A 26,547-nucleotide genomic window follows, 5' to 3' on the forward strand; every position below is an offset into this window, starting at 1 on the left:
ACTGGTTGCCTAGAATCCATCCATGAGCTAGACCAATAACATCTTGTTCACACGAATGTTGAAACATACAGTATTACACCCGCGTATAAGAACCTACTTTTCTAAAGTCTGGCAAACTAGGATTTGTATTTTGGGGTACTTATTGGCAATTTAGGCTACGTAGGTTCTTAAGTAGTTTCTTAATTTCTGTGAAAGAGATATAGTTGTTGACTACAAGAAAAACAAAGAAACTTGAGTTTCGTCCTTAAATGTACAGTATATATTCACAATTGTACATTACAAAACTTGCATTTTTAATTGGTATAAGAGTCAATACTACGCGCTATTATACATTAATTCCATTCACTTCTTTTGTTTACTTGTAGCTATTTTGTACTGGTTATTATTCTCTGTTTCACAGGTCAAGTAAAATCACTGTAAAATGCCAAATCTCTGCCAGGATGTTCTTAATCCACTAGGTTCTTATACGTGGGTGTTTACTGTATTGCCTAGTAATACAAGTTTTCCCATGTAAATATAGTCTGTATGTTTTTCATGAAACTTCTGTATAATTCATAATTGGAAACAAATTTGATTTTATGTTCCCCTGTTAGAGTTTACCTTCTAACCGGGCTTTTGAGACGGGTGTTTTTGGATCTTGTTCAGCCCGTTCGTTAACGCTCTCCGCTTTTCGTTAAAAAATTTCTTAACCGTTAAAGTTTTGCTTTGCTCGACTGTTCCACGCTTATCGTTATCTTTTTAAAGGGACATGGAATCCATTTAACAGCTTGCGTTAACCGTCTACTATTTTCGTGTCAGCCGTGTACAATCCCTGCGTTTAATACTGGTGGCTGTTGTTCCTTCCAGGACACATTTCTTAGTTGTATCTATTAATTTCTCTGTAAGTTCTGAGAATCAAAATAATCAAATAAGAATGTGAAGAATGAAAAAAGGCAAACATAGTGGAATAACATTTTGCCCTGACAGTTACAAAAATGAAAAAAAAAATCTTCATTTAGTTGATGTTAAGGAGAAATGGTGTTTGACCTTTTCGAACCCAAGGGGGCGGGGGGAGGGGGGCTACTACCATATATAGGTATGTGCCGCTGTGAAGGGTATGGTTTTCAAGCAGTTTACTCTAGGGTATATAAATAGAGCGTTTGGGTCTACAATAGGGTATTATTTTTCAGGAAACTGATCAGTTGGTTGAAGATTTTATCCGGACTAGGGATTGTGGTATAAGGTTTTGTTTTGGCTAGACTGTGTTAGTGACCTCAGTCGTTTCTGGAAAACAGCTACTCTAGGATAGAGGGGATTTGGAGAGTTTACCCTAGCATAGGGTAGCAAAATTCAGCTGAACTAGCTCTGGTATAGGTTAAGGATTCCAGGGTCCTAGCGACACATCTCCACCCAGAAATTCCTAAAGTACCCCCCCCCCCCGGGTGATAGGCCATGCACCATCATAGAGGCCGGTGCTGTCGTCGTGACACTTTGAGAACGATCGTGATGATTTTGGGCGTACGCTCCAGCAATTCTTTCTTTCTCTCTTTTTTTTAAGAGAATTGTTGACGGTTTATGTTTCCGACCCACCTGATCGTGACTCATCCACCAGCCTGATCTTACTGGACTGCATTAGCGGCTAAGCTCGTTGATTCAGACGTCCCTTTAGGGAGTATGCGACTCGAGGGGCCAGCTGAAATTCAGGCCATGCGTGAGAAGCTGATTGTAATTTAATATGTAAATGCTCATTCTTTGTGAAAGAATGAAATAATCTTTATTTTGTTTTCTACCATACATGATAAAGGGACAGGTAAATGAACCATGTAATTCTCATTCAATAGATCAAAGAGTGAAGAGACACATTTTAAAATTAACGACAGAACCTATCTTAGGAGTCCTTTGAAGCGTTTGGTTTGACGGCCCGGGGGGGAGCACTTGGGTATTTTTTGGGTGGGTATGTGCCGCCCGGGACTCCAAATTGGCACCCCGTTCTAAAAAAAAAAATTCCTCTAAAATTAATACCCCGTTCTGGAAATGGACCAATTTTTTATACCCCGTTCTAGAATTCGCCCTAAAACTGATACCCCGTTCTAGAAATGGGCCAATGTTTTATACTCTGTTCTAGGGTGCAACAAGAGTACAACAGTTTGCTTGTTAACGAATTGAACCGTATTTTTAAAAGCAATCTGTCCTTGAATAATTTCAAATGGCTGCTCACAAAACTGGAGCTTTCGTGCGTTCGAAATATTATACCCCGTTCTAGAAAACGCCTCTGAAATGGATACCCCGTTCTAAATCAGGAACTTCAAAATCACGGCCCGTTGGGCGGCACATACCCGTATAGGTAATGTATGAAAGTACCCCCCGCTCCCGGGTTTATGACGGTTGGTAACGAGCGCCGAGGCAGATGCCTGTAGCCCCCGGGGGGGGGGGGGCACTTGGGTATTTTTTGGGTGGGTATGTGCCGCCCGGGACTCCAAATTGGCACCCCGTTCTAGAAAAAATTTGCCCTAAAATTGATACCCCGTTCTAGAATTCGCCCTAAAACTGATACCCCGTTGTAGAAATGGGCCAATTTTTTATACTTCGTTCTAGGGTGCAATAAGAGTACAACGGTTTGCTTGTTAACGCATTGAACCGTATTTTTAAAAGCAATCTGTCCTTGAATACTTTCAAATGGCTGCTTACAAAAGTGGAGCTTTCGTGCATTCGAAATATTATACCCCGTTCTAGAAAACGCCTCTGAAATGGATACCCCATTCTAAATCAGGAGCTTCAAAATCACGACCCCTTTGGGCGGCACATACCTGTATAGGTAATGTATGGGAGTACCCCCCCCCCCCCGGGCTGTAGCCTGCGTTGGAGCCGGCCTACGCACTAGGCTTTTGTACATTATGCTAGCATTTTTTCGAGCATTTTAGTGAGGCAAAAGCATTGAGCATTATTCGAGCATTTTAGTGGCATTTTCCCCGGAAAATTAATTTTTCCGAGAAAATTAAACAGAAATTAACTTTTTTCAGGAGCCCATGCCCCACGAGCTCCTGCGTTTTTAAAGAAAATGAAAACTAAAACTCACAAAAAAACCTAATACAGCTGTTTTTTTGGCTGTATTTATGAACTTGTACACGTTGTCGTTGTTACTTGCAACACTTGTACGTTTTTGTGAGTGATAAATTTTGAAATTAATTTAAAACACCGTTTGTATAATGAGCATTATCCGAGCATTTAGTGACTTTCTTGGGGAGACCGGGCATTTTAGTGGGAAAAATAGAGCATTAAGGTGGAGCATTTTAGTGGGGAAGCAAAAGCATAATGTACAAAAGCCTACTACGCACTCGTCTAAACCATTAACCTCACAATTCGCTTGTTTGTGAAAAGCGCAGTAATATACAGACGATTTAGAGCGACTGCGATGCAGATGCCTGAGGACGACGCAAGTTCATCATATTCCAAAAACTTCCTAAATTTTCCACGCATCATTCATTAGTTCTTTAACGGCGCCCTCCATTCCAAAATTGACTGCTATCCTGATCTTCTAGACTGTTGAACCAAGGCGTACGGTATTTTCCCTTTCTCTTTGAATGCTGGGGGTTTGAATTTTTTCTTCAAAAGCGCGGAAATTCAAAACCCGTGAAGTGTGACGTGCTTTGCGAAATCTCAGACGGGAACAAATGACGTCACAAAATTGTTCTCACTTTCGTCTTCAGTGCAATGGCGGAAGACGTGTCGTTTACAGTGATTCTTTGTTTCCGGGTGTTTTTTGGCCTTTTGCTCGTTCATTTCTCTACAGGTTAGTTTCATTTCTACTAAACTATATGATATGCCAAAGTGTAGGTACCTTCGTTTGCAATTTGTCGGTAAATAATTTATTTCACGCTTTCTTTTCCGGGTAATTGACGTAGTTGTGGGTTGATTAAGCGTCGTGGAGTCCTTTACTATTTGTATCTCTTATCTTGTCTTGGAGTTCCTTTCTTTTATCTTATAATGCATTTAAAACGGTGCATCAATGGAAAAGATGACAAATGATTTGTCTTTTAAGCTATTCCTTTGCTTTCCACAGCTACTTCGGCTTAGATATAAAGCTGCAAGAAAATAGAAATGTAAACTGAAACCACGCTCGTGCAAATCAGCTTAATCAATATCAAAAATGTTTAAAATCTTCAACGCTGTCAGCGTGGATGACATTAACATTGGATATTGAGTCGGGTGACTTGATAAATAAATAATACTGTGAATAAATAATTCATAATGTCTTCCATTGGGGACCATATATATTATTAATAGATAAATTAGTCTTTTGTAGTTACGAAAACCAAGCCCTAAGACCCTTCTTAGTTTTTTGAGATGACGAAAACTAAGACCCCTTAAAATCGAGTCCGTCGAAATATAAAGTCAAATTGTAACTGAAATAAGTCTAATCTGTCAAATTACCTTCTGTCCGGTCCTTTCCACCGAGTTTTTGGTCAAATTTAACGGTAAATTCAGGAGTCTTTAAGTTTTCTGTAAAGTATATATGAAGTCGAATAGACCTTGTCACGGTTTTCGACACCATCTTGACGAGTAGGCAAACGTGTGAGAAATTACAGTGTTTGTAGGAGAATCTAATGTCGAATAACTTCCATAAAATGGCTGTTCTGAAAAAAAATATCAATTGTAAACTAAAGCTACAAAGCAAAGGATTGTCCTAAAAAAATTTGGGGGCCTACCTGTGCTTAAATTTCTCCAGAGGCTTGCTTTAGATTTTCCATATATTTGTCTGTAATTTTCCCTGGACTTTATTAGAGACAAATGTATAGAAAATTTTAAAAAGTGGTTCTAGGTCTTCTAGTGCATGTAACGCCCTCAAAATTTTTCAGTAGAATCCTTAGGAGTGAAGCTTTAGTTAACAAATCATATTTTTTTTCAGAACAGCCGTTCTACGGAAATTATTTGACATTAGATTCTAATACAATCACAGTAATTTCTCACGCGTTTGCCTACTCGTCAAGATGGCGTCGAAAACCTTGACAAGGTCTATTACGACCGTTCAAAGACTATAAACCGTAAAACAACCAAGAACTATCATCCGCATGCTAATAATTTGCAGACACATCAGTATTGAGGATGAAAGCCATAGACTACCTGTGTATCATTGTACACTGAAAATATGCCTTACCCCGCTGATTAATTGGTCTTTAATTGGTTGTTTATCTTTAAAAATCGTAAAATTGGCTTTCCACTGGAGATGGATTTTTGTCTTCATTGCCGGCTTACCTGTTGCTGCAAAAAATTTCAACTTCACATTATTGATCAGTTTCAAGCACAATGGTATGGGGATAAGTTACAAAAAAAAGTTTGAAATCCTTGAAGAGAAAAAGGCAGGGCACACTTCATGCAAGCATGGTGCCAGAAGGATTTGCCAACTTTATACCAAAGGAGGACTGGCCGGCAAACTCATGTGATGTGAACCCCCTAGAGACCATCTGGATTATCGCAGACAAGACAACATACCACAAAGATCCAGCCCCCAAAACACTGGACGAGCTAAGACAGTGACTATGCTTCACCTGGAGGAATGTGACTTTGGACACACTTTGGGAGCTCGTACATTCTATACCTCACCGCTTAGAAAATATTAAAAACATACAGGAAGACATCCTGGTTACTAAATTTTAGTTATTCAATGTTAAATGAATAATGAATAACATACTAAGTTTCACAACAGTTTTTTTTTAATAATTAGTAAAATTTAAGCGAATAAAAAATCGGAGCAAACTTTTGAAACACCCTGTATATTTTACGGATTTTTTTTGGGGGGGGGGGGGTGGGAGGTCTTAGTTTTGGAAATTATGAAAACTAAGACTCCTGAATTTACCGTTAAATTTGACCAAAAACTTGGTGGAAAGGATTGGACAGAAGATAATTACAGATTAGACTTATTTCAGTGACAATTTGACTTTATATTTCAGCAGATTCGATTTTAGAGGGTCTTAGTTTTCGTAATCTTGAAAACTAAGATGGGTCTTAGGTCTCAGCTCTTAGTTTTCAAGGGTCTTAAATTTTGTAATGCCCTTTATTTTACCCTTTGTCTAGCCTGCAAGCATTATTAGCTCTCAGGGGCACTCTGGCAGCAGGGTGGGAAAAGGAAGCAGAGAATCAATTCCACCTCCAATTCTCTTCTGGCTCCCTGCCAGGGGACTGTGAATGTATTTAAACAAACTTTGAAAACTCGTGTCAAGGGTAGTGATGTCATTACTAATGTCATCTCTGCTAATTAATCAGCATTTCACATCAACTTTTTCAATGAAGGCGTGTGTGGCCAAGCGGTTAACACCTCTGGATCTGGAGGTCCAGGGTTCAAGCCTCGCTCGTCACGTTGTTTCCTTAGACAAGGAACTTTACCCCGCTTTGTCTCTCTTCACCCAGGTGTAAAAATGGGTACCAGTGACATACTGCTGGGCCCGGGTAACCCTGCGATGGACTAGTATCCCATCCAGGGAGGAGTAGCAATACTCCTAGGCATGCTTCATGCTACGAAAACTGCTATAAGCTCCAGCCGTTTGGGCCTTTGGCTTGTGTGCGCTTTTACCGACTTTACCTTTTCAATGCAGATATTTAAATTCCAGAGACATAGTTGCAAGCCAAAGCACCCTGGAGAGCTTGTTTGCAGGCTACCTATTGTCTCAAGTATGATCAATATCAAAAGGGTCTTTCTCTACGTACTGTCTTCACAAAAGAAACAAACTAAGGAACCAAACAATCAAGTAGTCTGCTGAGGACTTTATTGTTTTGTTGATAGTTTTCTTTTTGTTTTACTTTTACAATCTGTGCCTGTAAATTCACTGCTGTAAAGTTGTACAAATTCCTGGTACATTGCCATATGTGCCTCAAAAACCAAAGAAACCCTGAGTTCTATTCAGATGCAAATAAGTGTCTGTTTCAGCATACTTAATGGCAGAACATATGAATATTTACATTCTTTATCACCGCTTTAAAAAGCTGAACTGTGTGCTGAAGAATAGGCTAATAATTGTGAGTTGCATTAAACCTCTGTTTTGAAGTGAGGCTGCGTGCAAAGCCATTGATATAAAAATGATTTTTTGTTCTTAAGAAAATGAAACTTATTAGTAGTGGTGTAACGATTAATCGAATTCTCGATTAATCGCAATTATGACCTTTCGGTTCGATTCACGATTCTTTGCTTCCAAGTTTCGATTTTGGTTCGATTTTTGCACACATTTTCCAGGGTACCGGTGCCCTTAGTGAGTTATTATACTGTAAAATAGGAATCCAGAACGCTTTAAATTGTGCGTTTATGATTGACGAGCAAAGACAATAGCATTTTGTGTGCCATTTTGTGTTGCTTGGTAAAAATGCTGTCCTTCAACCACCCCTTGAGAATTTCCAAATAAGGCAAACTATGTGCGACATGCTCTTTGTCAGGTTCTCAAACATGGCGACGAACCAAGCTACTGTGAATCCTCCTGTCCCTGCTACTATTCTCAACTTGAGGGTTTAGGGTTGCACGTTGTTTACATTATGCGTTATGTTATAAGAATTAAGAAACATTTACATAATCGAATCAGAATAAACAAAAATTGAAAGGCAATAATCGAAATCGAATCGAACCGCAAGGAATATGAATTGTTACACCCCTACTTATGAGTATCACAAGAAAGATTTTGCACTTTTAATACCCTCGTTTCAAAGTTAGGGTGAGGGTTTTGGAACTCAGAAATACCCTATCTGGAAGGCTCCTCCCTTGGGAAAGGTTCAAACAATTCTCATTATTTTGTATAAATAATTTTTGACTCTTTTTTAAAAGCAAAGTTCTTGAATTATTGGACACCCTGTTTGTAGATGGAGGTTTTGTGGGATGAAGCGAAATAATGGAATAAGAAAAAAATCAATTTTTCTATGGGATAATGGAAAAATTGAGGAAATAATCTTTAAATTACTTTTTCTGGAATAAGTAGATCACTAAAATGGAATAATGATTTGTTTTAAGCCCCTTCCCGCAAAGGGGTTGATTTCAGTGGTTTTTTATTGCCCAAGACCATAGCAATGAATGTGATGAATTATCAAACCTTATAGTCATGATCTTATCCGCTTCTGTCTGACGATGACTATGACGACGATGATGATGATGGTATAGCTTATGATGATGATGATTTTATGATTTAACTTAACTCCTTAAGACAATAAATTAGGGAGACTTATCTCTGATCTAGTTGGCGGACTTGAACATTAAAACTAGTTCTGAGTATGTCTAGCTGGTTACACTGTCTTATGGGTGCAATAGTATTAATCCAGTTCATTGTATTTCTGGGAAATTTTAGCTATTTTATTTTTAATAATTATACCGCTATTATTAATTTATTTAAATTGTTTACAACAGAAACCATTAATAGTATAATAAACATGAGTTCACGTGGTCTGACATGAGCATTTTCTAGAGTTCTACCTGTTGCAGTTATTTTTTGTGATTAGCTAGCTCATTTTCTCAGAGTTGTTTAATTGGATAAAATAAGTAGTTTTGTTTTCTTCCTTAATAAAGATAAGTTTAGGGGTATAGATAATAGGAAAACTGGTGAGAAATACTAACAATTAAATGTAGGAATGTTTTTATTTATCTACATTTCATCCTTTTTTATTTAGCATCATGTGAACAAGTTGATGTTGGGGTGAGCTGGTACATTCTCGACAATCAGTTAAATGCTTCTTCTGAACTGAATGCCAGCACACCAGCAAAGAATGGCCGACTGAACTTTGTAGCGGGATCATCATGGTGTGCGTCCACAAGTGACACCAGTCCATATCTACAGGTTGACTTACAGATTCCTCATATCATCTGTGCTGTATCCACTCAGGGGAATTCCCAGGGGAGTCAGTGGGTGAAGTCTTACACCCTACAGTCATCTACAGATGGAACAACTTGGACAGGCTATGAGGAAAATGGACAAGTTAAGGTAGTTGAAGTTTAAGGGTGTATATATTAATGGCCTGGCCATGACTCATCACTCATCACTTTAAAAAGGAAAAATGCTTTTTTGGAGGTTTTTTTTTGCAATTGATTATATATATTGTATATCTTCCTACCACTCTTCTTGCTTGCCAGTTTTAACCAATGATAATCGTCCTAAGTTACACCTTTTTTTTATTTTACGTCACAACTGTTGAGATCATGCAGTTCTAGTGGTGTTGATTGAACATCATTTATAAGGAACGTGCCTTCTGCAACTTGAGAGCAAGAGTTTCAGTTCATTTTAATATGAAAAAAATGTTAGGAGCTTCATTTCTGAGGTCCATGTACATATACCTGCAGTAGGTCCGCGGGACACTGGTAAAAGGAAGCCTGTGTAATACAGGTATAAAAGTGATCCTTAAATACATGTACAATGCTTGTTTGTATAAAAAAAGAGTGATTTGGGATCTGGATTTTTCTTGAGCTGTGAAGGTGGGGAACTGTGAGATTTGCAAGCAGGATGCAAATTAAATGTACATGTACCAACAGCATTTTCTGAGCAATAGTTTCAGTTGTCAAGAATTGAAAATATTTTGTTCGGTCCATTTAACTTGCTATTAGACTGGCTCTTTGAAAATTAATGTGCATGAGGATCATTTTTTGAGCACCATTTAAAATTGTTTATTTAAAGGACTTGAGGCAAAATTTTGGTCTGGGTATTGAATTTTTGCCATTTCACTGATCAGTATACAGGTTTCTGTCATTCCAAGAAGATTCACTCACAAAAATGGTTTGAAGCAATGGAAAAATGATCCACACTGTCTTGAAAAACTTGCTATATAACTTTTAGCTTTCATATTCGTAAAGTAAATTAACCAAGTCCCCCCTGCCCCTTGTCAAACCACAGGGGATTCTGAGCTTCATAGAGGTAAATTAATATCAATATTTCATCTGGTTTCCTTGGTAATCCTGACAGAGAACATTACCACGTGTTGGTCAAATGTTTATGTTAACTTATCTAGGGTAGGGCAGGGAGTTGGGGGGAGGGAGCAGGAGGAGGTAGGAAGACATGTGGCTGTTGTCACTTCTTTCAGGACACCACTCAGAAACAATTTCAGCTGTTGTGTGTACTTTTGTCTGCTTTCTTAAAGTGTTAAAGCAACCCTAGGTACAGTATTTATTCGATTAATTGCCCTGGGCGCTTATTAAATTTTTGGACCTTGAGGGTGGGCGCTTATTCGAGGTGGGCGTTTATTCGAGGCTGGGCACTTATTAAATTTTCACCATCTTAAGCAAGTGAAGTATGTATATTTGCAACAAAACAATAAATGCTAATAACAAAACGCGGAGAAGTAACGAAAGCAAGGTTTCTGTAAAATAATATGAAGAAAACTCCGTCCTTGGGGAAATCTCTTATTAGAATTTATTCACTCAAGTGGGTGGGTGGGGGTGAGTGCTTATTTGAGTTTGATTGGGAGGAGGAGGGAGTGGGTGCTTATTCGAGGCTGGGTGCTTATTAACTTTTTCTGCCTTTAGGATGGGCGCTAAATTATTCGAGGTGGGCGCTAATTCGAGGTTGGGCGCTTATTCGAATAAATACGGTAATTGAGTCATAAATTAGGCACCCTTTCATTGTATAGTAGAGTTTTGGTATCCACTGTTACCGGTGTTTAGGTGTTTTTAAGAAGGGCAAGATGAAAGAATAGGGGTGGGGGTAATGTGGGGCATGGGGGATGAGGGGGGGGGTTGGGGTACTCAAACTCCCAGAACTTAACCCATTTTCTGCTGCATGAAGCACCTACATGTAGGAGTATAAATAATTATTGCTTCTTTCCTGTGAGTGGAATGCTACTCGCTCATAAGTCTGTTCAAAGGTTACCTTCAGAAGTTAATGTGTTGCACTTATATATTGCGGTGGAGGAATGACAACCATGTACAGCTGTCAAGGAGCAAAGTTTGTTATCTAAAGGAGTAATGCCAATTGTGGTAAAGATAATTAAATATAGAAGGGAGAAGTGGGGAGTGAGGGGTGATACCCCACTGGGTTCACAGGAAAGTTACTTAAGGGCCAGTGACCAGGAATTTCCTAGCTATGTCCTACTACCAGTATGACCCCTGGCTACTTTCATAGGAAACAAAAGGAAAGCAGACCGAACCAATAGAATTTCTTAGCTTTTCAAATCCTTACGTATAATTTGCGTATATCTTGCAACTTAGTGACAGCCCTGGGTTTAATAAACTGAACACTATCTTTATTTAAGAATTACCTCCTAAATGATAAGCCTTTTTGTTTTTGATTTGTTTCCTAGACATTCAATGGAAACTTTGATCAGAACTCAGTAGTAAAACAGATCTTGTTCAGTGCATTTGTTGCTAGATACTTGCGTTTTATTGTTGGGCCCAAACATGGTGAAGCATGTTTACGAGTAGAAGTCTTTGGCATACCAAGGAGCAGAGGTTTGATATCTTGCAGAAATTGTTCAGTTTTCAAGGAATATAGTTTTTTACCCAGTTGTGGAACCTTCCTTCACATCATTGATATGATCTTTTTTCTTTTTGTGACAACATTAGCTCTTGAACCATTATCTTGTTCTTTCTTTTTAAAATCTTGTTAAAATACAGTCTTTGCAAGTAATTCACTGCATATGCCTTTCCCCTTGCTCCTTGCCACTAACGACATTTTGCAGGAAAGAGGTCTGCAATTTCACCGCTAAGATTCCATATTGATCATCATTATGTAGATTTGTCTCTGGAACCTAGTCAACAAACAGGGATTTGTCAAAGTAGTCATTGTATTCTTTTAGCTATTGTTTACGAATGGCAGAAAAAAGACAAAAGGTCACAAAGTTGTGCAGTAAATGCCATGAATTATCTAAAAAAGTCATTATTCATGGAATATAATCTTTACAAGAAGAATTTGAGTTTTGCTGCTGCTCCTTTGCAGAAGAACTCAAAACTTTACGATAACAGACTAGGAGAGACTTTAACTCAAACAATTTTATATCTAGAAACCCATGACTACCAGATTTGTAAACATTGATTCATGTCATCATTATGGATTTCTGGGGCCATTGTGCAGATGTCTTTCCTGTCAAAGGTCCCTTAGTGGCGAGGAATGAAGAGAGATGGCTAGTGTATTTGCAGGCTAGTTTGTGACCAACCTGTCAAAATTAAAAGGTTGAGATTTTGAACAGCTACCGATCAAATACTTACCAAGACCATTTTTTATACTACACTGCAGACACACTACATGTACAGGTATACATGTACTTTGAGCATTAATAAGTGCTCTAAGAAAAATTCTAAGGAGCCCAATGATCTGTAGCTGTGAAATCCAGGGTTCCCAACATATGATTTCCATACAGAAGCTGAGATTTTCTAATTGCCCAATAATGAAAGTAAGGACCCTGGAGTGGTCTCCAGGAGCTGAGGCCAAGAACACAACCCTGCAACCCTGCTGCATTTATCTGTAATTTTTATTATCTGTTTTGGTTTTTAGTTCCGAGTAATATTGCTTTTTCCAAGAATGCAAGTCAGTCAAGTTCATACACTGAACCAGGGAAATCCTTCCCTGCTAGCAACGCAGTGGATGGAGATAGGAGTACTAACATTGACAAATGTACACACACTCTCCAAGACAACACTGCTTGGTGGCGAGTAGACCTGGGGCGGGTAGAGCCTGTAGCTGAAGTGAATATACTCAACAGAAACTCACACGCAGCCAGATTGAATGGAGCTGAGATAAGAGTGGGTAGGTAGTCATTGTGGGAGATGCTGTAATCAGTTGCTTTACCTAGTTGTTCAAATTTGTTCGTTGTTCATTTTGAAATATTTCAGTTACAGTGTAATATGAGATTACTTTTCCATTGGCTTTTAAGTTAAGATTTCTTAGAAGAAAATTATGTGAAAGTGATCTCTGTGTTTTGTAAAAGTGTACATGTATTTAGTATCAATATCATTTTCTTCCTACATAGTTACATTCATGGAAAGTCAAATTTCCACAGATTCTATTTGAGTGAGTCAGTATGTAGGGTGTTTTCACATGATGTCACGGCAGTCATATTGGTGTCCCAAAACAATGAAACGGCGGCCATGTTAGTGTCCCAAACTAATCCTCTGGGAGTTGAACTGTTTTCTTATGCAAACGCTTTCTTTTGTTCCAATAAATTTGCATATGTGCTGGCCACGTGAGTGAAAACACTCTATATATCAATGTAAAGGTTATGCAAGTGAGATTGCAGCACGCCCCTGATCTAATGAAGTCAATGTCAAGATCGTTTCTTTGTTACCTTTTCAACTATTATTGTATATGAATTGTGTTCAAACACTGCAGTTAATGTTACCTCATATTATCTTTTATTCGCTTTGCAAGGAAATGATACAACAAATGGAGGAGCAAACAACCATCTTTGTGCAACTAATATCAGAAACATCCCACAAGGAGGTTCCAAGACATTTTCCTGTATTCCCAAAGCATATGGCAGATATTTGTACATCAGATTAACTAATATGTGGTTGACGCTCTGCGAGGTTGAAGTTTATTCCTATCTTAAAACAGAAAGTAAGAGCGCTTTTCTTTCCTCCTGTTTATTTTGTAGGTATATGCATGATGTTTGTGTGTGTATCTTTTGGGCTTTTTGCGTTTTACTAAACAAGTAATCTGTTTTAAAAAATCGTTTTGTATTGTTCACATACAAAAAGTTTCTGTATTTTTTTTAACCAATCTGTTCATTTTTCTTTTGTGGTGTTTGCCTAATTTGATACTGTTATGTGATAAATCCTTCTTAGCGGAGCTCCACCCGCGCGCGAGGCGCGCGCGTGGACGGAGCCCCGTAGCTAAGGAAATGTGGTAATCTACCCATCCGAGAAAATTTGGTAATCACGTGACCGTACGCCCGACCGTCCGTCCGCACCACAGGGAAACCAATGTTTACTGTTACACTTTCTAGCTAGTTTGGGAGCCCAAGAGAAAACTAATTGTACATTAATGTTGTGATCAATTGACAGCTGTCAAAACGGAATATCCGCTGACCAGTATCAGCTGACCGTACCGCGGGCTCAAATATCGACCCATCGAGGTCGAGTACTTTTTTGAAGTTATCCGCTGACAAATTACCAGTTTTAAATGATCGCGGGCTCAAGTCTATTTTTTCCGATGATTCATTTGAAATATGATGTGTTAATGTCACTATGGCTCCTCACTGTCAAGATTTTGATTTCAAACTGACCTCGGACACGAAACTCAGCGAGCTTTTTAAAAATACAGGCGGAGAAGACCTTTTCTTACCATAGTCACGCGTTGGTCACGCTCTACGTCCAACTTTTGTACTCTGATTGGTCAAAATTTGACAGCTGAGTTCATGCGGAAAATTTATGCAGCGTCTTGAAAGTCGTTTACTTTGACAGCTGAAGCTGACAGAGTTTTGTGTCAACTTGTGATGTTTGTAACTATCTTTTTCCACTGGATGAACAAAATGAATTACAGCTACTATCAAGAGTCTTCTGTTATCCACGGCTGGTTTGTTTATTGGGTTTTTGGTTGAGAAATGCGTCGCTTGTCAAAATTGGGTGTTCCGATTTCGGATGGCATCGTTTTCGTTTTTCACCTTGCTTAATGCGTAAGAGGGTTTAAAATTCTCAAGCAACTATGGCCTTCCTTGATATCTTTCAGGAACTGAATCTCGAATGGTAAGCCTGAGTAATTATTGTATTTGATGTTTGTTTTTTGTTATATGTAATTTCATGAAGTCGAGCACAGTTTATGCGGCAAGTGTTTGCACGTTTGTAAGATTTGAGTCAATGATCTGACCTAGTATCAGGTTTGATATAAGCTTACAGAACTTTAAAAGGCCTTCAGATATATTTTCTCACGACAAACAGAAAGAAAACGTTCCGAGGAATATTTAGTTATAAATTTGGCTGTAGAAAGAACTTTGAGCGATTTTCTTGTTTCGAGGAGTTCATCTTTGAAAAAGGCAAACACCGGTAGGCCGGTTGCAAGTAAAACAAAATAAACTTAAGCTTAAGCTTTAAGCTTAAAGATTCAGGATTTTTAGAGACACTTTAATACTTGTCTTCGTGAATGAAAATTGTTGTCTCTGTAAATGTTTCACTGAATTATATTTCTTTTATTGATTGTTAGTAGTCTCTCTTACGATTTTAATCGCTTGTCCGTGGCGTTTGTTTCCATCGTTCATGAACATCGCTTGCAGGTCAGTACTTACAAATGTCGCGCGTATCAAACGCTTTATAAGATTACACATCGTTATAACTGAAACCATTAAATAACAAAAATAATGATAATAAATTCGTGATTATGTTGAAGCGCGTCTCTGATAAATTTCATTCAAACACTCGACCACACACTGACAGCTCGCACTAGAAATGAGAACCGGCTGGCCGTATGGGTGATTTTGAAAATTTTTTGAATGGTTTCGCTAAAAGCCCACGATTGATCGTCCTAAACATTGACTGAGTGCAATTTGTCTTGAAAAATTGTGAGATACCGTATTCTGTCCGAGGTCTGTATGATAAATAGTACTGTTTCACCTCAGACGTGATGTATAAAAAGTATAAAAGGTTGGTTTACACACCCTCAGATTTGATGGCAAGAATTTGTAAAGTAAAGCTGTCGAACGCAAAAAAATTCGGCCTGATTTGTTTTCCAAGAATTTGTTTTCGAGGCCTAATCTGCTGTGATCAAGAGCCATTATGGAAGAAGATGTTTGCTGTTTTTTGGGTGTACATATATTTAGGCTATCAACTCGACGTAAGATGTTTCACTCTAAAATAACTTATCCTTTCCCTCAAAAGTCACATGAATGTGCCCTTAAGTTAACTGATTTGTGGATTACAAGTTTATTGTTTGATTTAAAATATAAATTTATTAATGGGAGCTTCGCTTTTAGCCCTGGCTAAATCTATATATTACCAAGGGAATTCAGTTGTTAACAACAGTTTCAACGGTGTAAACTCCGAAAAAAATTAAGTTTACTAAGATGCATTGTATTTTTCTGTCATTTTACATCATTCTTAATATTGTCCATGATAATCAGAAAACCCTGAGAAATATTAAAAGGGGCGTCTTTGGTGTATACTGTATTGTATCTGAGGCAGTATTCAGTGAATATCATTTGATTAAGTATGAGGAAATTCGCGCCTCTCTTGCTAGGACGGCGATGGGGGTGGATGAGGAAGACTAGGTCGAGCCCCGTCGTGCCCGCCAAAAACAAAATACTTAAGAGCAAGCAATTTTCACTTGGGACGGCAACGGCGATATTTCTTTCACAAACAAATATGTCGAACTTTAAAGACGCTAGGGCATTTCTTCTGGAGAGCTACTTAGACGTTGTGATAGACGACGATGAATTTATTCTACTATGCGATGAAACCTTGAAGAAGCCGAAATTTCCATATTTTTTTTGATTTTTACTGGAAATAATGACATCAAAATACAAGAATACAGAAACAACACACTAAACTCCTCTAGGCCACTTCAATGCTGCTCATGCCGGTTTCAATTCCGCCTGTTTTTTTTCTCTTTTTTCAATTTGCTCCTCAGTTCTCTAGCCACGCGAGAAGGTTGTAGCGATCTCGAACTGCCCTTTCGTCAACTGTGAAATAAACAGCTTCAATTTGGTTCAAGTTTTCAGCGACCTGTATCCTTTTCTTTCCTCTCGCAACAATACTCTTTTTTGTTCCAGTGAAGGGATCAACAACCATGATTTCCCGAAACAACATTTCATCGTGAAAAGAACTCCATACCTCTGGCTTCCTAAAAATATTAGAATCCAATTCAGGCGTATAAATCTTTAGTTAAAAAATGAAATTGCTTTTCAAATAGAGTACTAAAGTGCGACGTCATAAAAATGAAATTTCTGAAATTATGGGATTTGTCTGGATACTCTAAAAGAACAACGTCCAAGAGGCCTACTTGCCAAAAATGAACATTTCGGGGCAAATTGTCTCTGAGATCGTAGCCCGGTTATACTCAGAAAACTCCATACAAACCCTTCTAATTGTTTTTTGGGTCGACCCAAAAAAAATTTCATTTTTATGACGTCATCACTTTAGTACTCTATGAGCAAAAGGTAAACACCGGCGGACTGTCAGGACGTACAGGTCAAAGAAACCTTCACTGAACTTTTTTTTACTCGATTATTACTCCACTGTAACTGGATCTATTTTAACTTCACTTACACTGATTTACTTTTCTTCACTGGGCACTCAGGAACATTCATGGTCGCTACTGCAAAACAAACAAACAATGATGAACATAAAGTATGGCCTTTTTTTCTCATTTCGAAATATTTCCGACAAAAATCGCGAAGAACATGATCTTAAGAAACACCAGGGTCAGAATATCTGAAAAGGGAATCGATATCGCCTTATTGTAAGTGAAAACAAGCCGAGAATACTCACGTTTTCGAGACGACGGCAAAACGGGCTGAATGGCTTCCTCGGCGAGACCAGGACGGCAAGAACACGAGTTTGGGCTTCGTGTGCCCAAGGTGTGCGCATGCCTTGTTGTGCAAATTTACTTCCGGTAGCCGTCGTAGCTTGTCCTGTCCTCGTATCTTAAGGTCCCTACTGTATTGTATCTGAGGCAGTATATCCAGTGAATATCATTTGATTAAGTATGAGGAAATTCGCGCCCCTTTTGCCGCTAGTTTCTTGGTGAGTTGCGGACGTGTGCCAGCAATCACCAAATGACATAATACAGAAGACTGAAAAGACACTGACAATACCCAAACCACAACAAGACTACAGCTAACATATAATATATGTTTTGCAACACCAAGAAAAACTGTTTTTTCCGCCGCTGATCAGGAGTGACGTCCTTCTCGCTCAGTGTTTGCGCGCTTTTTTGGTTTCGACTCAACTCGTTATTGGTGGGAGTGTTAGCTTTGGTTTGAATTCATATGACACTCATTCCACAACAGCGGATAGGGTAAACTGAACAACCTTGCGTCGCTGTATATGAAAAACCAGCGGTCAATCTGAAGCGAGTATTTATTGAGCCTGTCAAGTCTCTAATGATCCTCTTGAGATTACTAACATCTTCCATCACTACTTTTCTTGGGTCGGTGAAAACCTAGTGTCACGCGCACCACGTTCATCTCGCAATTTAACCGAATACTGGTCTCCTTATTATAATCCAAGCTCTTTCTTTTTTGATCCAGTTTCTCCAGCGGAGATTGAGCGTGAGATACTTTTGATCCCCCAAAATAAAACTTACCGTTTCTACTCTTGTCCTATCCGTATTTTAACTGACGTCAGATGCGTTATTTCGGGCCTTCGCTCCATCATTATGACCAAATCTGTTCAAAAGGGCGTCTTCCCAGCCAAACTGAAAAAAGCGAAAGTTGTTCCTGTATACCAAAATGACGATAAGCCTGAGCCAGGTAATTGTCGTTCGATATCATTACTGTCTATTTTCAATCGGATATTTGAAAAATTAAAGTACCACCGCCTCAAATCCTTTCGTGGTAAAAACGATATTCTATTTAAGTCACATTATGGCTTCCGCGGAAAAAACATTCCACGCAACATGCCATTATTGACAGTGTTAGCTAGTGTTAATGTCATTCAAATACAATATGGACCAAAAATTTTTCACTTGCGGCATCCTTTTAGACTTAAAAAAGGCCTTTGATACCGTCGACCATTTAATCTAGCTTCCTGACGGCATCAGAGGAATTATCAATGACCGGTTAGTCTCATACCTTCTTGGTCGTTCACGAGTAACTGAAGTAGGTTTTAACTTATCTACCGAATGTATGAGCTCGTGGTGTCTCACAGGAGTCTGTGCTTGATCCACTGTTGTTCTTAATCTATATTAATGACAATATGTTCACAACTCCTCAGCCAAATTCTCATTCTGTCTCGTTGCTGATGACACGAACTTGCTGTATGCTGCCACTAATTTGAAATCTCTCGAGAAAACCGTCAATAGCGAACGGCCCAAAGTCTCCTACTGGCTCAATGCAAATAAGTTAACGCTCACTGCTAAAAAGTCAAATCATGTTATCTTTCGTCCATATCAACGTAAGTTGAAGTACTCGTTCACACTGAAATGATTGATAACTGTACCCAAATTCCTACTACCCTTGAGTGTAAAGACCATGTTAAATATCTTGGTGTCCTGTTGGACAGCAATTTAAGCTGCATGGAAATTTCATATTAATAATGTTGCATTAAAAGTAAGCAGAACTTTTGGTGTTCTTGCCTGTCTTAGACACTTCGTCCCACGTCCTACCCTTTTAAATATTTATCAATCTTTGATATTGCCTTATCTGACATACGGTTTGGCGGCTTTGGGTCAAGCTGCCAAAACCCATTTACAAAAAATTATCGTGCTATAAAATCGAGTCCCTCGTTTGATGTATTTTTCTGAACCCATAGCACATGCAGTGCCTTTATTTGTTTCCTCAAAAATTCTACCCTTACAAATGTTATATGCTGAAAAAGTATCTTCTATAATGTTTGACGTCTCCTGCTTGAATGTTCCGTCTAACAGCCGTGATTTCTTTGTTAAAACTAATTCAAAGCACAAGCATGAGACCAGGTTTTCTTCGTCTGGAAATTAAAATTAACTTTAGAACGCAATACCCAACGAATTACGTCAGCTCTGTAAGGGAGCTTTTAAAACACATTTTCATGATTTGTTGCTCTCGATAATGGAAACGGAGGATGATTATGTCAGTGAAGTGCCCAATCTGCTGCAAAATTGCAAAATCTGTAGCCACGACTTATTACACTAATTATTGATAGGTTCTTTAGTAAATTGGTCTTGTAATTCCATTCTGTAAGACTATTTTGTAACTCTAGCTTATTTATCCGCATATTTTATTTAGTTTACTTCAATATAATCTTGTTCATAGCTTCTTTTAATTTAATATTTATGACTGCTGTAACCTTTCCACCCCGCCCGCCTAGTCTAGCTCTTGCTATTTGCGGGCGGAGATGGCAATACGATGAGTGTAAAAATAAAGTATATATATGGTGGGTATGGTGATGGTTATTTTTATGAAACTCCTTGTTAATTCGAGTTGTTTTTCTTTTCCAATCGCGAGCGGGTTGAATTAAGAAGTGTTTGTTGTAAATGAGGACAATTCTGTGTCACTATTTCAGAAACTCTGATAAAACAAGAACTTCGTTCATAATGTTCTCTTCGTGAATTATTAGCCAATGAGTTTACAACAAGAGTTCCTTGTAGACGTGGCCCTAAGAAAGAATACTACACAGTCCGCGTACAGCTTTTGGAGTAGCATCACGAGCTGTGGATGGTAACCGTAATACACAGACTACATACGAGATTACAAACGAGACGTAGATGCACTCGGCCTAGTTCAATATGGAATCCATTACTTTTTTATCCCAGGCCTGACATTTGCCTAAATTTTATGTTTTTTTTTCTTCTAATAAAGCAGGAAGGAACCCAAAATCGCGGCAATAAATTTGTTCTGCGAGTCTAACCTATTACGTTAAGAGTGATAACATGAAAATATTTTTTCCTTCTTTTTTTCCCTAAACTTAGGTTGTGCATTTGATCCAGTAGGAGTGTCGGCTGATAACGATATTTCTAAGCAGAGGTTTTCAGCTTCGTCATCTCTTAGCGGCCGCAGTCCATCTGATGGCCAATTAGGAGGATCCAATGCCTGGATTCCTGCCAACAATGACAACAATGCTTTCCTCCAGATCGATCTGGGATCTCGTTACTTTGTTTGTGCAGTAGCAACACAAGGAAATCCAGATGCTAATGATTGGACAAAAACATACAAGATAAAGACGTCCCTGGATAATGTCTGGAGGACATTCTACTCTGAGGGTGGTTCCGAAAAGGTACGCCCTTTTTTGCTCTAGGTGAAGTAATAGCGAAATTATAATCGTGGAGACACTAAGTAACAAAGGATTGTGTTTACCTCTTAGCCTCGAGAACCAGGATTTCACATGCCGAAGTTGCTTTCGTCCCGTTTCTCTCCCTTCCATTCGCTTTCTTCTCTCTTTTCCCATCTTCACCGTCTCTAGTTGCCTCCTCCTTCTCTTCCTGCCTCCTGCCTTGCTTTCTTTTCCCCCTCATTACTACATCCTTCCTTTCTACTTCTCTTGCTGTTTGCATAGGAAACTTTAGGGAAATAAGTAGTAAAATGTAAAAGACGTGATTTTCCTTTTAACATCCTTTGCCTTTTGTTCTGCCAGCGGGAGTCATCGTCAATGTAGTTGCAATCCTCAGAAATATCGTTTGTTCATATGTTTTTTTTTTCTCCTGCTAACCGTAAGCGGATAGGGTGAGACTCAGTGGCGGATCCAGGGGAGAGGCCCGGGGAGCCTGCCCTCCCTTACTTTTGGACCAAACTGAGGCCCGAGGGGCCGAAAAAAAATTCTTTTGGAGGCCGGGGTCCCTCATATCGGAAGGTCTGGATCCGCCACTGAGACGAACCAGACGAATTTTCGACCGTTTGAAAACTTTCAGCGGACACGGAACAGTTCAATATTTTCGCTCTCTTGACACGGAACTCTCGAAGTAGTTTGAGAATTTTAATTATTTTCAGTTGTTTTTCCATCTACCCATGCGCAGAACACTCCTTCATCTGAAATTCAGTATGGCGTCTCCCAGCTGATTTAACACTCATCCATGCAACCACGCCCTTGGTACACAAAAATTTAGATGGTTAAAGGTGTTCACACCTAAACGCACGAATTTGTCTTTCATCAGCATTTTATAGAAATTTTTGTTAATTTGCTCTTAGACATTTACTGGAAATGGTGACAGGAACAGCATTGTAAGAAATGAACTATCTGAGCCACTTGCTGCCAAGTTTATTCGTTTTTATCCAGTTACATTTCAAGGAAGGAAAGCATTAAGGGTGGAGGTGTATGGATCTAAGCAAGGTTGGTCTCTTAGTACATACCCAATACATGCAGTTCAAAAGACAAACACAGCATTTAAAAAATGCACTTTTTCTGAGTGTCAATGTATTTAACACGAAAGTGCAAATAAGGGACACTATTTTTTCCGGAACCGCCATTTTATGTGCTCATCCGAGCCAGGCGAAGGTCTACCAGTTTACTGGGCAAAGGGAGTACCTTCATTTTCTCAGTTATTTTAAGACCCTGAGTACTGGTCCGTCCCCGGGAATCGAACACGCGACCTTACACTCTGCAGTCGAACGCTCTACACACTGAGCTAACCCTGCCGCTAAATTCTGGTTTGTACATAAGATGCAAGGAAACAAACTTACCACTTGGTTCAGTGCTCAGTTTTAATAGGGAGCTTAAGCATGCAACCATGACGGCGACGACATCAAGAACCTCACTTAAAAAAAGCTTCGGCGCTCTTTCAAACTTCATCGCGGTTGTTTCATTACGCTAAATTTGTCAAATGTTAGAGAATATTTCGCGAGTTGAGTTCTGAAGGTCTGTATCTCAGTTTAAGAAAAACAAAGGAAAGTCTTTGTCTTGTGTTCAGATTCTCAACGAAACGTGAAATTAAGGAGTTTCACGTCGTAGTCGTATAGTGACGGCAAAGAAATGTACAAAAATACCTAATGCACGTGCAAAGTTGTTGTTTTGCTTATCTAAGGGCCCGTCCACATGTATTCGTTTTTGTTTGAAAACGGATATTTATTTTCTCCGGTTCAGCCTACCTTTCACACTCACTAATGCAGTGAAAACGGTCAACGAAACGCACCTTTCCAATAACACTCTCCAGAGTGGAGAGCGTTTGGAAACCTACTCGGCTTTTCTTTTACGTGTGGACGGACGAAAACTGTTTCGAATTCGGAATACGATGATGTCATACATCATATACTTCTAGCATAACGCATGCTCAATAATAAAGCTATGGTATTTCCATTGTTTTACCGTTTTCGTGTGGACGGGTGACTACGATTCGAATTTGCTACTTGTGCCTCCGTTAGGTCACTCATTAAACTTGAATTAATAATCAGTTTTTGAACTCTTTTTTAAATTTCCATCCGTTTCATATTAGTGACAATGACAAAGAAGGAAACAAACGAGGAGGGACAAAATATAGTGAATCTAATCATTTAAAGCACTTTTTTTTCTAAAGTAAAGGAGAAAACTCAACAGAGAGGAAACAAGAAAACGTGAAATAAGCATAGATGTACAAAGATTGGTCAGGCAGTAATTAGGAAGCCTAAGCAACGACGACAACGGCAAAAAAGCAATAGGTTTTGCCCCGTCCACCTGTATCCGGATATTTTTTATTACAAAGATTTTTACCTCCATTTTCAAACAAATCCGCAACCACCCAATGACTGTTTTCTGTGAAATATCTGTTCGGAAAAGCAACAATTGTCTAGATTTTTTTAGATGACCGTTCCATTCATGTATAATTTTTGAAGCCTATCTAATAAATTCCTTACGATTTTGTGAACTTTATTTTTTTCCATTTCACTCCCCAGGTTAAGCCTTTTTTTTAGTAGAGAAAGGAAACCTAAAATTTTTGGAACCAAAAATGCAATGCATAGAAAAATTGTCTCTTTCGTAAAACTCTAAATTGCAGCTAAAATGTTCGCAAAAATAATGCTGAAGCCCTTGTAAAAAGACTCAAGCTGCCCTGGGATGACCGAACAAAAACAATTTTTTAGCGCTACTTAGAATACATTTCTAGATATCTAAAAGCACTCTGGTTAGCCTAAAACGTGTTTCTATGCATTCAGGAGGAAACTTTTCGTCCAACTTTAGACCAAAATAACCCCAAATCTAAATATTAGTGCAAGAATGAGTGGATCTATATCAGAGATTTTGAAGTCGTTGAAACTCCCAGTCTGTATTATCAGGTTTAAAACCTGACAATCGAAACTGCTCGGTTTTTAAACAGTACATAAAAATTCTTAATAAAAATGCCATATTTCTTGATGTTTTTACAGGTTGCTTTGAATCGTTTAAGAATGAACGATTTCAACTGACCAGGGATTTTACAATTACAGCATCCTCACAAAATAGTAGTCATACAGCTTCTTATAGTCGCCTTTATGGTACTGACGGTTGGTGCAGCTCTTCAGCATCCCTACCTCAGTACTTACAGGCTGATTTCAATAAAATTGTAACAGTCACAGGCGTGGCCACTCAGGGAGATGCTAAAAGGGACAACTGGGTGACAAATTATTTAATCCGCTATGGATACGATGGTAAAACATGGATTAGTTACGAAACTGGACAGGTAAATTTGCAACATGAATTCATACATCTGAGCCAAGGAAAATAATAGCTAGAAAACAAAGAAAAACTTCACAGGTTTTTACACCGAGATAAACCCTAAAATCATGTGTTTATAATGCTGTTTACACCTTCTATCACCCCCCCCCCCTCCCTCCCTCCCTAGCCCTACCAGGACCACCACTACCTGCGATCATTTCCCATAATTCTCATGTTCGTGTGATAAAGCAATCCTAGAAATTGTTTTCTGTGGTCGGTTAATTTTCTAGAGTTCGTTTTGGGCGCCTGGAGCAAAGTTTTCATGATCGGCAATCGTCCAGTTTCCGTCGTCCAGTCTGTTACACGGGTGAGACACTGACCTCGGGCTTGAGACAGAAAAGCCTCATATTGCGAGCTTTGTTGTAAGCGCTGGCGAGTCTCTGGCCTCAAAACATAGGTTGTAGGAGTCGACCAATGCACCAATTTGTAGTCCGATATTGTCCGATTACAGCCTGTAATTTGACGATCCGCAATGAACCTATTTGTACAGTAACTGTCTGTGACTATCTAACGTAGTAAATCTTCAAAGGAAATGCAGATTCATTCACATCTATAGCTTTAAACTTTCAAGTAGACTTTAAGTGAGTAAAACAAAATCGCACAACCTTTTAACTAATGAATGTTGAAATCTTACCTTTTGTCGGACATAATGTCAGTAGACAGATCAAACAGAGAAGATTATTATTTGAAGCTGAAGATTTACTCAGTGCTTAATCCCTGACAACTTTTCTTGTTTGTTCGTTAGTTATCGGAACTTTCGAGGAACGGGCCCCTGAACGGACATTTGCAACCCTGCTTAGGCTTACTGGTCCCCAGTCACGAGAAGCGTGAACGAAGGGAGCGCGAGGGGTGATGGGAAGGAGAAAAAGGAGAAGAAGCGCTCCCCTTCAGTCGGTTTGGGAATATACCACACAGAATGTGGTCTCTTGTAAATAAAATATTATTTGTGTATCTCCACTTACTTTGTTCTTGATTTACCACTCAGCATTTGACTGGAAACAGCGACAGAAGTACCATTGTTGTCCACCGGTTTACTCCCCCGTTTGCAGCGCAATATGTCAGAATATTTCCCACAACATATACTGGTGCAATATGTATGAGAATGGACTTGTTTGGCTGTAAGAATTGTAAGTATAATTTGTTAGAGGGGGATTTTTAAAAAAATGAATTAATGGGATACATGTGCTGCCGTATACAGTCAATAATTTATAATAATAATTAAAAATTTATAACGCGCCTTTTCCATGCAAATATGATCAAAGTTGCGTTACAATGCCCTGAATGTTAAAAAAGAAAATAAAAGCTCAAATGTACATAGCAATTTAACCTAAAAAGTAATTAAGCGTAAAAATTTGAATAATCAAACGAGCTTAATCTTGTCAATCTTAGTATCGCACGCAGCCGTTTTTGTCTCGTCACACAACGCTCCTCCCCATCTTGCTTCCTCGGTTAACGAGTGAGAATAAGGAATGTGCCTCACTTTGCCCGCTAGCCACATAATAAGTACTTTAGTGCTATTTGGTATGATACAGCACTTTCTAGCCTGCGCAAAGGAAATGGGATTGAGACATATACTTGCACGCTAACTGCTGTCGTCGAAAACTGCGGAATCTGCATTTAAGAGTGAAGTTTGTATCGTAATGCAAACCTTTTTGCCAGTAGAAAGTGTTTGTATAGGTTTTCCTACAGCGTCGAGTTCAATTTGCAATTTATTTACACGAGTGTGTTTTTCAAAAAAGTATCAAACGGGCAAAATTCACTGGATCAACATTCGTCCACAAAACATCTCCACAATGCAATTCGATCGACGCAACACCTGAACCCAGTCTCACGCGCAACCTCAAAGTGGCCAATAAAGATTTGTGGCACCTGATTGGTTATTAAACAATTCTATTGTTTTTTTTTTGCCAATCACAATGCTGTATTCACTGGTAGTTGAATTATATTTCCTTCTTTTTGTTCTCTGTTTACTTATAGGCTGTTTACAGTCCTCTATTTTTCCGATCGACCGCTCTGCATTACGGGCGGCCATGTACCTTGGATTTGTATCAAATCTACTTTCTCGCCTCCCTCCCCCCGCATAAACCACACACACTCTAAACCCCTGCTCGATCTTGAAACTGCATTACTGCTCTCAGCCAATCAGATTCAATGAACCTAAAGGAGTGTAAAATTGAGATATTGTATTTGATAAGTTTGCTTAAGTTATTTCTTGTCGTCTTTTCATTAAATATTTGCTTGTCTCTTTCAGACCAAGTTTCGTTGCCGTTAAACGTTGATCTTGATGATGTTGGTGTGATAGCCAACACTAGTCAATCTGTGACCCTGACCTGTGTGGCTAGTTACAGCCCTCGACAACCCTCTGGGTATAGTTGGAGCAAAGATGGAGCGGGGCTGTC

At 38.9% G+C, this 26,547-nt stretch overlaps 1 protein-coding gene across 1 annotated transcript; it reads left to right on the forward strand.

The window, feature by feature from the left end:
* Positions 1 to 5,358: 5,358 nt before the first annotated feature.
* Positions 5,359 to 26,232, forward strand: LOC140921871 (uncharacterized). Its single transcript, XM_073371870.1, has 13 exons — positions 5,359 to 5,510; positions 6,052 to 6,164; positions 8,617 to 8,927; positions 11,233 to 11,374; positions 12,423 to 12,674; positions 13,296 to 13,484; positions 18,106 to 18,327; positions 18,791 to 18,970; positions 20,463 to 20,767; positions 21,676 to 21,817; positions 23,821 to 24,113; positions 25,134 to 25,275; positions 26,126 to 26,232. Exons 1-13 carry the CDS (start codon positions 5,359 to 5,361, stop codon positions 26,230 to 26,232), a joined length of 2,550 nt encoding a protein of 849 aa, XP_073227971.1.
* The last annotated feature ends 315 nt before the right edge of the window (positions 26,233 to 26,547 follow it).

Source organism: Porites lutea, chromosome 12 (genome assembly GCF_958299795.1).
Source record: "Porites lutea chromosome 12, jaPorLute2.1, whole genome shotgun sequence".
Taxonomy (NCBI): domain Eukaryota; kingdom Metazoa; phylum Cnidaria; class Anthozoa; order Scleractinia; family Poritidae; genus Porites; species Porites lutea.

Excerpts from the sequence above, each read along its gene's own strand:
- LOC140921871 (XM_073371870.1), top strand. The coding sequence starts at position 5,359 with ATGGTGCCAGAAGGATTTGCCAACTTTATACCAAAGGAGGACTGGCCG. Across the intron at positions 6,165-8,616 it reads CCTGCCAGGGGACTGTGAAT|CATCATGTGAACAAGTTGAT; the intron begins GTATTTAAACAA and ends TTTTTTATTTAG. Across the intron at positions 8,928-11,232 it reads AGGAAAATGGACAAGTTAAG|ACATTCAATGGAAACTTTGA; the intron begins GTAGTTGAAGTT and ends TTTGTTTCCTAG.